This window comes from Serinus canaria, chromosome 26 (genome assembly GCF_022539315.1).
Source record: "Serinus canaria isolate serCan28SL12 chromosome 26, serCan2020, whole genome shotgun sequence".
Lineage (NCBI taxonomy): Eukaryota > Metazoa > Chordata > Aves > Passeriformes > Fringillidae > Serinus > Serinus canaria.
Window position 1 is genome coordinate 845,983 of NC_066339.1, and position 13,243 is coordinate 859,225.

The 13,243-nt window shown below is 48.3% G+C and overlaps 1 protein-coding gene across 12 annotated transcripts in view; it reads left to right on the forward strand.

The window, feature by feature from the left end:
- PPP1R12B (protein phosphatase 1 regulatory subunit 12B) overlaps nt 1-13,243 on the forward strand; it is a 134,224-nt gene that overhangs the window by 92,908 nt on the left and 28,073 nt on the right. Inside the window, exon 1 of one of the 12 annotated variants that reach the window (XM_009097336.4) lies at nt 8,104-8,782. The exons of the other annotated variants lie outside the window; for them this stretch is intronic. Within the exon in view, the coding sequence (XP_009095584.1) occupies nt 8,681-8,782 (102 nt within the window). The 5' untranslated portion in view covers nt 8,104-8,680. Of the gene's footprint in view, nt 1-8,103; nt 8,783-13,243 lie in introns of those variants that run through there. 12 annotated transcript variants of the gene reach the window in all.

The following is a 13,243-nucleotide window of genomic DNA, read 5'->3' on the forward strand; positions in this document are numbered from 1 at the left end:
GGATGTAGCAGTTGGGACATGGTTTAGTGGTAAACATGGCAGTGGTGGGGGAACAGTTGGGCTCAGAGGTTTTTCCAACAATCCTTCATCCTGTGATTCTCTGAGTTTATTGTGATGCTTTTTTCTAACAAAGCCTGGTATTCAGTAAAGAATCAGGTTTTGGGTGGACATGAAGCAACCTGTCCATAGCCACCAGACCAATCTCTGGTGTACGGACCTGGCCAAGATTATGACATGGCAATAGGCAGTGCTGGGGTTACCTCAGGGGTTGTGCCCATGGCTACATTTACATCCTGAATGGAATCCTGTTTGTGGTCTTAGAGACATTTATATTTTGCAAAGCTCACGCATCTGTCCCGTGCAACAGGAGCCCTTTGTGGTGCTGGTTTGTTGTTTCTGGTTATTGCCACTGTGGCCACCATTTCTGTTACCTCTCACCATCAGCCTGTGCCAGAGGAGGGTCAGGCTGGATCTCAGGAAAGGTTCTTCCCCCAGAGGGTGCTGGCACTGCCCAGGCTCCCCTGGGAATGGGCACAGCCCTGAGGCTGCCAGAGCTCAAGGAGGGTTTGGGCAGCACTGCCAGGGATGCCCAGGGTGGGAGGTCTGTGCAGGGCAGGGGTTGGACTGGATGATCCTTGTGGGTCACTTCTGACTCCAGGATATTCTGGGATTCTCTGAAATACAGTTTAATAGCACATTCAGAGGGGGAAAGTGAACATCTGTGGGCTCTCTCAGAAGCATTTCTGTCTTTGATACTCTGTGGGGTTTGTCTGCCCCATCCAGGCCCTGTCTCAAGTTCCCTGTGCCTTTGCTCTAGAAGTGCAGATGTAGATTGGTTTACTGGGCTTGTCCTGAGCTTCATCTTCAAATGATGACGAACTCAAGACAGTGAAACCGTCTCCCTCTCTGCAGCCTTTGCTTTAGATCCAGTTCTCCCCCTCTGAAGTTAGGGATGTCCCCAGAGGGATCAGTGAACAGCCCAGCTTCTCATCCTGCTGTACCTGCTGGATTTGAGTGTCTAAGACACCTTACCTTTTCTTCCAAAAACTCAACTTTGCTCCACAGAACTGCTGGAAGATGTTTCTCCTGCATGCAGAATTGGGCACTTGCAGGTGCTAAAATGATGTTTCCTTGCTGAAAATGCTGCTTTTTGAACTGTCTTAACCCTTGCTCTTTATTACCTCTATAAGAAAGGAAAAAGACTCTGAAATTTTATATTTAATTTGTGTTGTTCTCAGCCCCCACTAAATGATCTGCATGTGCTGCTCAGTGCTTATGCCAAATGCATGGTGCTTCCAGCTTTTTTGTGATAAATTTTGAGATGGGAATAAAAAGTGGGAGAAGAATGATGCTATAGATGCAGTTATAGACTGTCAGCTGCTGTGTGTGTCTGGAGGAGAGGAAGACCCTTTCCTTCTACTCCCTACTTACGTGGCACCCCAGCAGATCTGCTCCTGGGAATCCTGGCCTGGGCTCTGCAGATGGAAGTGTTCCATCCTCCAGTTCAGATTCCATTTATGGAAAACTCCAGCAGAGCCTGCACATCCCATTTACAGAACAGCTACTGCCTGACCATGTTGCTTTGCTCCAGTCCTGCAGCCCAGCATAACGCTGACTGCTTCTGCAGTGCTAAATAAGCCCTGCAAGCTCTATTTGACCCTGGTGAAGCTTGAGGTTGATTTAAAAGTCATTTATTTACAGTAGGATTTATATATCATATACAGTTGTTGTATAGCAGTAGCAGTAGTAATAATAATAATATTAATAATTTGAATTATTAAATTCTGAGATACAGAGGTCCATTAAATAAGCTAAATCAAATGGCCAGAAGTACAAATTGTAGACTAGAGTACAAGTTATAACTTATTTTAAAGATAATAGGTGTTTGCCTTGTTACTGCTAAAGGAATTCATACATATGTGTTTATACAGCTATATACAGACAGTTCTTTGGCTATACTTGCTGTATAGCACATTAATTTCTGTAATCCAGCAGCTCCTCAGCTGCCCATGACTATATCCCAGGAACAAAAATCTGCATTTTGGAGCCAGTTTTAGTTCTGTCACTGTACAAAGACATACTTGGTCAAAATTACCTGCCCAGGTTCCATAGTGTCGTGAGAACGTGACTGTTAATAAGGAATGCAGAGGGTAAGAGTGGAGCTGAGCTACTACATTTTTTAGGTTGAAAAAGACCAATTAATCACAAAAAACAACTAACCACCAACCAACCAGTGCCATCAAGTCCTGAGCTGGAGTCCAGTCTTTCTCCTGCTCTGTAAGTATCTCATCAACCAAAGCAGAAAATCCTTGTCAGGGAAAAACCACAAACACCACCCAGAAGACAGAATAGGTGAGAAGACTTGTGATATTTTCCAGACTTAACGACACTGTGATTTTCTGGGTTCTGTGATCACTTTTGAAGAGTGGCTTTTGGTCCCATCCCCTGGGACGGGATGGATAGGATAGGATAGGATAGGATAGGATAGGATAGGATAGGATAGGATAGGATAGGATAGGATAGGATAGGATAGGATAGGATAGGATAGGATAGGATAGGATAGGATAGGATAGGATAGGATAGGATAGGATAGGATAGGATAGGATAGGATAGGATAGGATAGGATAGGATAGGATAGGGATATTTTACTGCAAGATCCTGTGTGGAGGGAGCAGTGACTGGTTCCCTGGTGCAGTGGCCCCCTGGGTGTAACCCTTTCTCTGGCTGTGGAGCCCTGAGTGTTAAACCAGAACTGTTCCTGGCTGTTGGAGCCACCCTCAGGCTGGTCATGGCTTGTTGTCTGCAGATCACAGCTCTTGGTGTGCTCTGATGTAGTGGGAGACAGGTGTAAGGAGGAGGTTCCTGTTCCAGGAGCAAAGCAGGGGTAGGCACAAAGGGGGCACAAAGGGGGACACAAAAGATGGCTGCTGTTTTGGGCTGAAGGAAGCACCAGTATAGGACATCCCGTGGTGATGCCAATCACAGGATCATTAATCTTTGCCCACAATATAAACACTGTTGCAAAGGGGAGGTGCAGGATTGTGGCACTGTGGATTTCAGTTTTGTGGGCCAGTCCAGTGACATAAAAGCAGTGGGGAATTGAATTCTGATTCTGTTCTCTAGAACCCATGAGGGTAGTTCAATGGTAAATGGGTTTTTATGTTTAAACTGAGTTTCCTGTGCAGGTTGCTCAGAGAAGCTGTGGCTGCCTCATCCCTGGAAGTGTTCAAGGCCAGGCTGGAGCAATCTGGTGAAAGGTGACCCTGACCATGTCAGGGCTTGGAACAAGATGAGCTTTAAGGTCCTTTCCAGCCCAAACCACTCCAAGGTTCTCTTTTTTTTCTGGATATTTTACAGAACTGCTTTATACCTAGAAAGATTATTTTCTGGACGTATAATGACTTTGTAGCCTGACTCTTGGAAACAGCTGCCAGATTATTTTGTTCCATTTCTCCAGAGAGGGGTCATGGGAATAAATGCAGTGTTACAGTTGATTTAGGTACTGCATAAAATTACAGATTTCAGTGATTCCCTGGACCAGCACATAACTCCACAGACAAACAGCACGTTCTGCTCCTGCAGTGGGAAACCCAGAAGGGGAGGATTGGGAAGATTTGTTTACTTAAAGAGCAAAGAGCTGAATTCTGTAAAAGGAGGTGCCAGCAGGTATCAGAATTGTCTGGAGTGGCATGAAGCAATTATAGAGGGTCTCTGCTTCTCAAAGAAAAGTGAGCAAAGTGGGCTCAGTGATAGGCTGGGGGGGCTCAGCCTGAAGGAAAGGAGGCTCAGGTGAACCTTCTGGCTCTGCACAACTCCCTGACAGGAGGGGACAGCCAGGTGGGGGTCAGGCTCTGCTCTCGGGGACCAGGAATGGGGAGAGGGAATGGCATCAAGTTGTGCCAGAGGAGGGTCAGGTTGGACATTGGGGAAAATTTCTTCTCTGAAGGGGTGGTCAGGCCTTGGCACAGCCTGCCAAGGGCAATGGTAGAATCAGTATTCCTGGAAATGTTCAAAATATGTGTGGATGTGGTGCTTGGGGACATGGTTTACTGGTAAACATGGCAGTGGCTGGGGAAATGGTTGGACTCAAAGATCTTTTCCAGCCTCAATGATTCTGTGACAGGTTCAAAGGAAAACATGAAGCCTGCTGCCTGCCTCTCCCTGTTCTGCTCCTTCAGTTGGGTTGTAGTTCCCAGGTAGCTGTGCCACCCCATGTTCTTGCATCACTTGGCCCAGCACAGGAGGGAGTCACAGCAGGGGCTGTGAGAACCCATCCTCAAAGGCTCAGGACCGCTGTGCCAACTTAACCTGCTGCTAGCCCTGAGGCCAGCTGGGAAGGAAGTGTGACTGAATCCTCCCACCCTCCAGATAAGTGTCCAAGGTGCGTTTTGGGAATGGTCCCTAGGAGTGCCCAGTGCTATCCAGAGTGCCCAGTGGTACCCAGAGGAGCCCTGGTTGGCCAAGGACAAGATGGTGCCAGAGACCTTCCCCTTGCTGGGCAGGGGGGTCCCTGGCTGTGGTTAATTTAGCGGATGTAGGCAGGGAGGCCCTGGGGGAAAGTCACAGTGTTGAGAATGTCCTGGTGTGTGTGGGCCCAGTTTGTGTTTCCTGCCCCAGCTGAGCCCTGTGTAGCTGGAGACACCACTGTGCTCCCTGGGATGTGCCTGCACTGGGAGATAGAGGAGGTTTGGCTGCAGATGAAAGAACTCAGCTGGATGGGAAGGTGAGGTACGTGGTAAACCTCGTGTGAAAAATGACAGCTGGGACTTTCAGGAGATAGTTTTGGGATAATTTGTTCCAAAAATACCAACTACTCTCATTCCTCAAGTTGTATTAGAATTCTGGTCTCCCAAGAGGGCTTCTCCTCCTCTGCACGCAGGGAATGTACTGTGGGCTTGCATCATCCCTGAGCATCACTGCAGCTCTGGCTTTAACTCCCAGATTTGTTTCCCATTTTTGTCTGCTGCAGGTTGGAATGTTGCAGCACTGCTGACATTTGTTTTACCAGCATCATGTTCTGTAGGTGAAGATTTTCCACACAGATAAAAAGGTATATGTATTTTCCTCTCAAATATTCAGCTCAGGGTTTCATCCTATTTTTGATACATCATTTTCCTGCATATGAGTTCTCCTGTCTAACTAATTTTAAAAATGGAGTACAAACACAGGTGTCATGACCGAAGGAAGGGAGAGGACAGACATCTGAATGGAAAAGGAAGAAGCAGAATCTGCTGAGCTGGAAGGGACCCACAAGGTCCAACCCCTGGCTCTGCACCCAACAATCCCACCCTGTGCATCCCTGAGAGTGCTGTCCAAACCCTCTTGGAGCTCTGGCAGCCTTGGGGCTGGGACAATTCCCTGGGAAGCCTGGGCAGTGCCAGCACCCTCTGGGGAAGAACCTGACCAATTTTTGGGTGAAGGTGAATAGAGAGTGATCATAGCCAAGACCACAGTTCTAACTACAGGAATACACTCTTTCATATGACAAAGACACAATGCTGTAGTATAGTGTATATATAGTGTATACTAGTCTGTATAGTATATACTACAGCATAGTTGTGCTGCTGTAGTCCAAGGTGAGAAGAAACTTTAAGGTGATTTTGCCCAGAAATAGGTCAGAGCATGAGGTCAGCATTCAGACACCCTTGGGGGATTGTGTGCAGTGGTTGTGGAAATGCTCATGGAAGATGATTTTTGTGCATGTCTTTCTGAAAGTTGTATAAATATTCCTTATAAAGTATACAGCACCACAGCTAAAGCATGGACCAGCCTGGTACTGACTGAGGAATCTCCTGAACAGACAGGAACAGTCAGATCTAAACAATGACCTTGAACATGACAGAGCTGAGGCTGTGAGGAATAGCAGCACTGTGAAGGAGAGTCATGTTTCGTAATTCCACTGGGGACTACTTGAAAGAAAACTGTACAAACCAGCAGGAAGAAACCCCTAAATCAGGCATTTGTTGGAATAATGCTGAAACCTGGCGTGTTTTGCCATGTTGCATCTCCTGCTGCTCTCTGTGTCCTGGCTAATCAAGCCTCCCCTTCTTTCTAAATTGAGTTACTGTCCACCAAGCTGTATTAATCAGTGTGTGTGAGATCTACACTGGGTCGCTAAATAATTAGTGTTGAATGGTTCAGAGTGTACTTTGGATTTGGGCTGTGAGTTCTGTACCAAAATGTTGATTTTGGAGCTTTCCTGCCCCTCCTCAGCAGCAACGTGACTGTGAAGGGATGTGAGAGTGGTTTATTTGGGACTGGATGGGAGGGGAAGCCAAACCCTGCAATTTAGAGCTGTGTAGCTCCACCTTGGTGATTAAGCTGGGCTTTGTCAGCCCTGGAGCTGGGATTGGGACACTCCAGTGCACCACCAGCCAGTTCTGCCAGTTTCACTTCACTGTTTTGAAACTCCAGAAACTGAGACTGGTGTAAAAGGATCACCCTGTGTGCAGGGTCTATAAATATGCCTCTGAAGCATCTGAATTACCTTGTTGTACAGCAGATTCGGGCTCCAGGTATTGGGAGAGGTGTGTGATGAGTGCAACAGATGGAGGCTGGAAAGATCCAGGTCCTGCCCCAGCCCTCTGGAGCAGCGGGGTGCCTGTCACTGCCTTCTCGTGTGTCTGGACTTCATTTCCTTACCTTGAAAGGGTAATGCAGAGATATTACCAGGCAGAATTAGACCTTTCCTCACCCCTTTTCCCCTCTCCTGCAGTCATTGGATGATTAGTCCCCTCCTTCCTTGTGAAGAGGTATCAAGAAACCTGATATCACTGTGACTTTCTTAGAGCAGGAAAATCTGGCAGCCCCACCTCCTGCTTGCCCTGGTTACACAGTGATGCTGCTTTGCCCCTGAAAAGTGAAGATGCTGGATGGCAGGAGGAATTACTGTAGCTGCTATTCCAAGTCCCTTCCCCAGCTCTGTGTCAGTTAAATTACTCAGGCGCCAAGCAGGGTGCAAAAAGGAGCAAGATTTCAGAGCAATGCAGAGTGGGATAATACTCTTAAAATACTTTGATATAGATACTATTCTGCACTTCACAGAATAGTTTGAATTGGAAGAGACCTTAAAGCTCATCTCACTCCACTGCCATGGGTAGGGACACCTTGCACTATCCCAAATTGCTCCAAGCCCCTTCCAACCTGGCCTTGGTAGGAAATGTTTGATATTAAGCAGATGTGAAGCTGAAGCAGGACAGATGCTGCTAATGCAGTGGCAGGACAGGCACCTGCTCTAAGGGACCCTGCCTTGACAGGGGGGTTGGACTGGATGATCTCCAGAGGTGCCTTCCAACCCCAACCATTCTGTGATTCTCTGTGGTTGTGTGAGCTTGTTTGAGGCATTTTTCAAACGAACATCCCATGGGCCCATTGCAGTGGGACATGAGGGACACACATTCACCTTCTCAAGGAGCCACTTCCATTGAGCTTGTGCAGCAGCAGAGCTGGGCAGAGAGAGGGGAGTTTGGGAGATGTACATGCTCTCCACACCCTCTGTCCTTTCATCCGAGCTCCTCTCCCTCCTCATTGATTCCATAGGCTCCCTTGAACCAGCGTACATACACAAGCTCTCTGCCGCCCTTCCACAGCTCAAACAGGCTTATGAGCAAACAACAGAAATCTTGTGCTGTCCAAGTGTGTCCTCCCTTTCATGGCATGAGCTGCTCGGTGGCCTTTAAATCATCTCCCTTTGTTGCAGCCACACACAACTTCTGGAATTCAGCCTCAGCAAAGTGCTGTCAGCTCACCTCCAACATCCCACTCACAGCCCACCAGGCCTCAGAAGCTTGGGAGGGATTTTCTCTTCTCTCCCTTTCCATTTTTTTTCTTTTTTTTTCCTGCTCAAATCCCAAAACCAATCCCAAACCCAATTTGGCAGCCCAAATCCCAAGCTGAAAGTGAATCGCTGCTGCTGGCTGCCCTCCAGCATTCTTCTTGGAGCGAGTCAGGATCTGGAATGTCAGAATGTCAGAAGGCAGCGGCGGGAGGGACGGGACGGGAGAAGCCTGTGCATGGGTAAGGGCGCCGGAGGGGGGAGGAGGAGGTGGAGAAGGAGGATGGAACAAAACCCAACTTCAGCTGGACTGCCCCTTTCCAAACCAGCGTTTGTTCCTGATTTATGCTTTTGTGTTTCACTTAAAATGTGCAGCTCCATGCAGCAGGGGCAGAGCTTGCGGCCGCACTCCAGAGTAAATCAGGGTTTGCTTTTCCTTTCCTTTTTTTAGCTTTTTTTGGCAAAAGCTTCGTGTCTAGATATACCCAGCCAGTTTCCAGCTCTCTCCTTGAGCCGGGAGTTTCTGCCTCCTGCACTTCTGGGGAGAGGTTGATCCCTTTGGGCCCGTGGCACGCTCTGGACGAGGGGAAATGTCCTTTTGCGGAGAAGTCGGGACGGGGCCCAGGCAGTGAGGCTGGCACAGAGCAGCACCCGGCACTGGAGCACAGCGAGTCCTTGACACCTTCTCTGCTTCTGCTCGGACAAGAAACCTTGTGGAGCCTCAGGTCTTCCTGCAGCAGATTAATGCCTAAAATTATACACCCTAAACAGGAGGGTTTAATTACCAGAGCTGTGAATAGTTTAATTAGTTTGTTCTGACCTTGGAAGAAGGACCTGCCCAGCACCGTAGAGCGACAGGAGAGCAAGACTGGTGTTGCATCTCAGAGCCAGCCAGCCCGCGAGGCCATGTCGTCCCTGTACAGCAGGAGTAAGGAATACACTCGCAGCAGGAAGGCTCAGTCAGACTCTCCCCCGTCCTCTCCTTCCCCGATCGCAAAGACACTCAGAGTAAGCAGCTTTTTCCTTTCTGTATTGCCCTGCTCAGCACATGCCCTGAGCAGAGCCTGGTGGTGGCGGTTTGTTGTCTTACCCTTGGAGACCTGTGCCTGTGGTTTCCTGTGGAAAGAGGATGATTTAAATGAAACTTGGGATGGTGCCTCTGCAGCAACAGGTTTTAAGCAGCTGCCAGAGTCCCTGCACTGGGATTAGCTGTGTTAGTTGTGTAGGGAATTGCTGGGATGGTAGTTTCCACCTATCCTGGAACATGGCTCTCCTGGTAGGCTGTTGCTGGGTGAAAACCTCCCTGGTAAAAACGAGGCAGAACCTGACCAGCTTGTTAAACTGCACTTTTTCCATAAACACTTTGATATTGCTGGTGAAACAAGGTTTATGTTCTACTTTCACCCTTGGGGCTGAGCTGGCCAGTGCTGTAGTTTAGTAATTTCAACACCACAAAAAATTGAATAAGACCACCTGTAGCAGGAGGCAAGTCAAGGTAGTTACCCATACTCCCCAAACCAGAGCTGGTATCCTCCTCTCCCAGGGTGTTGGGAATGCTTCCCAGCAGTGCTGCTGATAGCTCCAGAGTCATGGGAGAAGCTGTCACAAACCCTCTGGGTCCGTATCATTGTACAGGCAGCCTCTTCACCATCAAGAAATATTATCATGCTGGAGTCAAAGCCTGGAGGAATTAGTTTTTAACCGCCAGGCTAACTTTCGACGGGAGCATTAAATTAATTCCAGCACTGGTATTTGCTCAAATCAGATATGCATTGCCTGCTCTGTTGGAAGGGACAGATCTTGGTCTGGAAAAAGTATTACCCAAAATACTTGAGTTTTAAACTACTGCTGTGGCATTAATGGAAGCAGTTCCTGACTTAGGGAACTTTAGCCTCGAGTCTTCTGTGGCTGCTGGTTGCTCTGGGCTGTTAACTGTAATCAGGAGCAGGTGGTTTCATCCTTCTGCAGCTGGAGTGTCTTTGGGATAGTTCAGATCATCTAAAACTATTCCCGCATGGGCTTGGATGGGCTTCCCTCATCAGTTTAAGCACTGTGCTTGCCACTCCTCCCTAAAGGGCTGCACTGCTGATCACCAGCCTGGTAACAAGTGGGGAACCATCCCAGTGGCCTGGAAATGGTTTCATTTCTTTCAAACCCCAAGTTTTTAAGGTGAGGCATGTTCAGACTGACTCATTTCTCCCTCTTATGCATCTGGGCATACAAGTGAGTGACAAACATCTTACAAGAGCCCTGAGCTGTGCCTGGAGCAGACTGACAGGAGGGGCTGGTATCTCTGCCCAGAGCCATGGGTGGACTGTAGAACTCCTGAGGGTCTGTGGGTATTGGAGAAAGTGCTGGGAACTCTTAGGTGGGTAGAGGAGGTCCTTATTTCTCTCTCTATCACCACAATGAGATTTGCAGGCTCCTGGGGAGTTGTGGGTATTGGAGAAGGAGGTGGGAGTTCTCAGGTGTTTACAGAAAGGTGCCAGGTGGGAATGAGAGGGCCTGGAGAAGAGCTTCTTGTTAGTGAGGTTTTGATGAAAACCAACACATGAGCACAGAAATCCTTGCAGTGGTAAGGCAGTGCCAGCGGTGACTCCACAGCATCTGTAGGGAAAAACCAGGTGGGGAATGCAGCAGCATCGACTCAGGGTAGGAAACAGCCCTGGTGCTATCTGGGTTATGGAAATAGTCCATGCCTTAAAAGGCTGATTAGGGAAGGAGTGACTTCAGGCTAAAATAAGGATCTGAGTTAACTCTTTCTCCAAGACAATGTAACTTTGCCATAAGCAAGAGAAGGGAGTTTGGTTTACTTTGGGTTTCTCCTGTGTGTTTATTCCTCCCCACCCACTCCCCCATGCCCACAGTAACAGGCCTGTGCCACAAGGAGCCACCACCCTTCATAAAGCAGGTAGGAATGTGATATCGTGGAGTCTTTTATCTTTCCATCCAGTCCATTGACACCAGCAGAGCTGTGGGCTCTAAACATTCCCAGCTGAGCAGGGGTGTGAGCACATACCAGCAGGCAGGAGTCTCACACATGGTGCACACAGGGAGAAAACTCTTGGAGAAGCAGGCAGAGCAAAGGAGGTTTGACTGATCAAGGCATCAGTGCCAAAAGCTCCATTAGGTGTCATTTGCCAAGCAGTTTCATGTGGCATTCCCTCTGCACTTGCACTGCTGCTTGGAGTGCCCCTCCTTAGGAGTTAGGATAATAATGCCTGGGGTTTTTCCTCCTTTGATTGATGGGAAGTCCCCAAATGCACAGCTAAGGAAGGGGGCACTTTGCAGTGAACTCATGCAATCCATAAGAGAGGGAATATCCCTGCACAGGAGCTTCTGGTGACAGTGGGATGGGGTCCCTGTGCCAGGTCAGCACTGTCCCACAGCCCTGAGACTGCCACAAACCAAAATACACAAATCCTGTTAAATACCCCAGGGTAAATGTTCCTTTAATGAGGATGTTCCTCAAAAGAGGAAACTCAAACCCCTTTGAAATCAATTCAGAAGGTCCCATTATTTGGCACAAGCTTCAACTGTTTGGCAGTGGGTACCTTGTCATCATGTTTTGCACCACAGTGCTTTAGCTTGAGGTTTCTCCTCCTGAAAAAAATAATATTCACTTCCAAGAATGTAACAGGCATTCAGTGGCATGTAACCTGTTGTGTGCATTTAAGCAAATAAATGACAGGACTGGAAGGGTGAGAGTGAAGTCGAGGACTGATTTTTTTTTTTTTTTTTTTTTTTTTTTCATTCCTATTACTGCTGGGCTGGTCATTTTTTTTCACAGGAAGGTACCATGTAGTTTGTGTTTAGACTTATCCATCTGTTTGTTGTGGTTCTTTGTAACCCTTGTGCTTCTCCACAGGCTATTGGTTAGGTGGGAAAACAAAAGTTAAGGAGAATGCATGCTCCTAACTTCCTGCAGAGATTCCAATTGCAGCTTTTTATTTGTTTTCCACCTTTTTGTCAAACCTTCCCCTTTTTTATAAACTGCTCCTTCTTGATTTATTAGCTGATATTTTTGGCTGTAAAAAAGAACATCAAAATTTAAAATTGTCATTGATGTGTGTGGGCTGCTGTTTCAGCAGTAGTGGCTGCATCTGTGTGACAGCCATCACTTAGAATCCCAGAATGGTTTGGGTTGGAAGAAATCTTAAAGCCCACATTGTCCCATGGCAGGGACACTTTCCACTTGCCCAGGTTGCTCCAAGCCCTGTCCAGCCTGGCCTGGGACACTTCCAGAGATCCAGGGGCAGCCACAGCTGCTCTGGGCACCCTGTGCCTGGGCCTCCCCACCCTCACAGCCAAAAAATTCCTTCCCACTTTTCCATCTAACCCTGCCCTCTGGCAATGGGAAACCATTCCCTCTTGTTCTGTCACTCCAGGCCCTTGTCCAAAGTCCCTCTCCAGCTCTCTTGGAGCCCCTTTAGGCTATGGAAAGGGCTCTGAGGACTCCCTGGAACCTTCTCCAGGTGAACACTCCCAGCTCTCCCAGAGAGGTTCCAGGCCTCAGAGCAGCTCTGTGGCTTCCTCTGGGCTCGCTCCAGCAGCTCCAGGTCCTTCCTGTGCTGGAAGCCCAGGGCTGGGGCAGCTCTGCAGGTGCCACAGGAGCAGAATCCCTCCCTGCCCTGCTGCCCCCCTGGGGGATCAGCCCAGCACAGGGGGGTTCTGGGCTGCCAGAGCACGGAGCCAGAGCACGCTGAATGTCTCATCCACCAACACCCCCATGTCCTTCTCCTCAGGGCTGCTCTCTGCCCATTCTCTGCCCAGCCCAGCTGTGAAGTAGCTGCTTAGTGGTTGTTATTCACTCTTCAAGAGATTCTGTATAATTATCCTTGTTCTGTCCATGCTCACACTTTCACTGCAAGGCTCTTCCCTCTGATGTTAGACCACTCCCTTGTTAAGCCACCTTCAGAGTACATAACCTGAGCTTTCCAGCTGAATTTTATCAGGAAGAGCTCAGCAATAAAGCTCTAAGTGTCTGCAGTGGTCTGCACTGATTTATTTTATTTTGCCTTTCATTGGAGCATCTGAAGGAGCCGTGCTGGGTGAAATATGGGATGTAGGAGCATCACCTTTTATGGGCCGTATGTTTGCAGCAAGTCACTTGATAGTAATACTTGAGTATAAAAAGCAGCCATTCCCAAATCACTGTCTCTGTTAAGGAGCCCCCACACGAGCCTGAGCCTGAGGTGCTCTGAGCAGGGCTCTGAGCACTGATTGCCATGGCAGCAAATGCACCAAGGCTGGCTATGCTTGTGTGCACACACACAGTGGGAAGGCAAAGCCAATCTTGCAGCAAAAAGAAAAGCTAATGTACAAAAATGTGAGTGAGTGGCTGAGCTGCAGGTGCTCAGCATGCAAATCACTGTGACAGGGTTGGTGTTAACCTTTAAATGATCATAGAATCACAGAATCCCAGAATTATTTGGTTGGAAGGGACCGTAAAGCTCATCTCATCACACC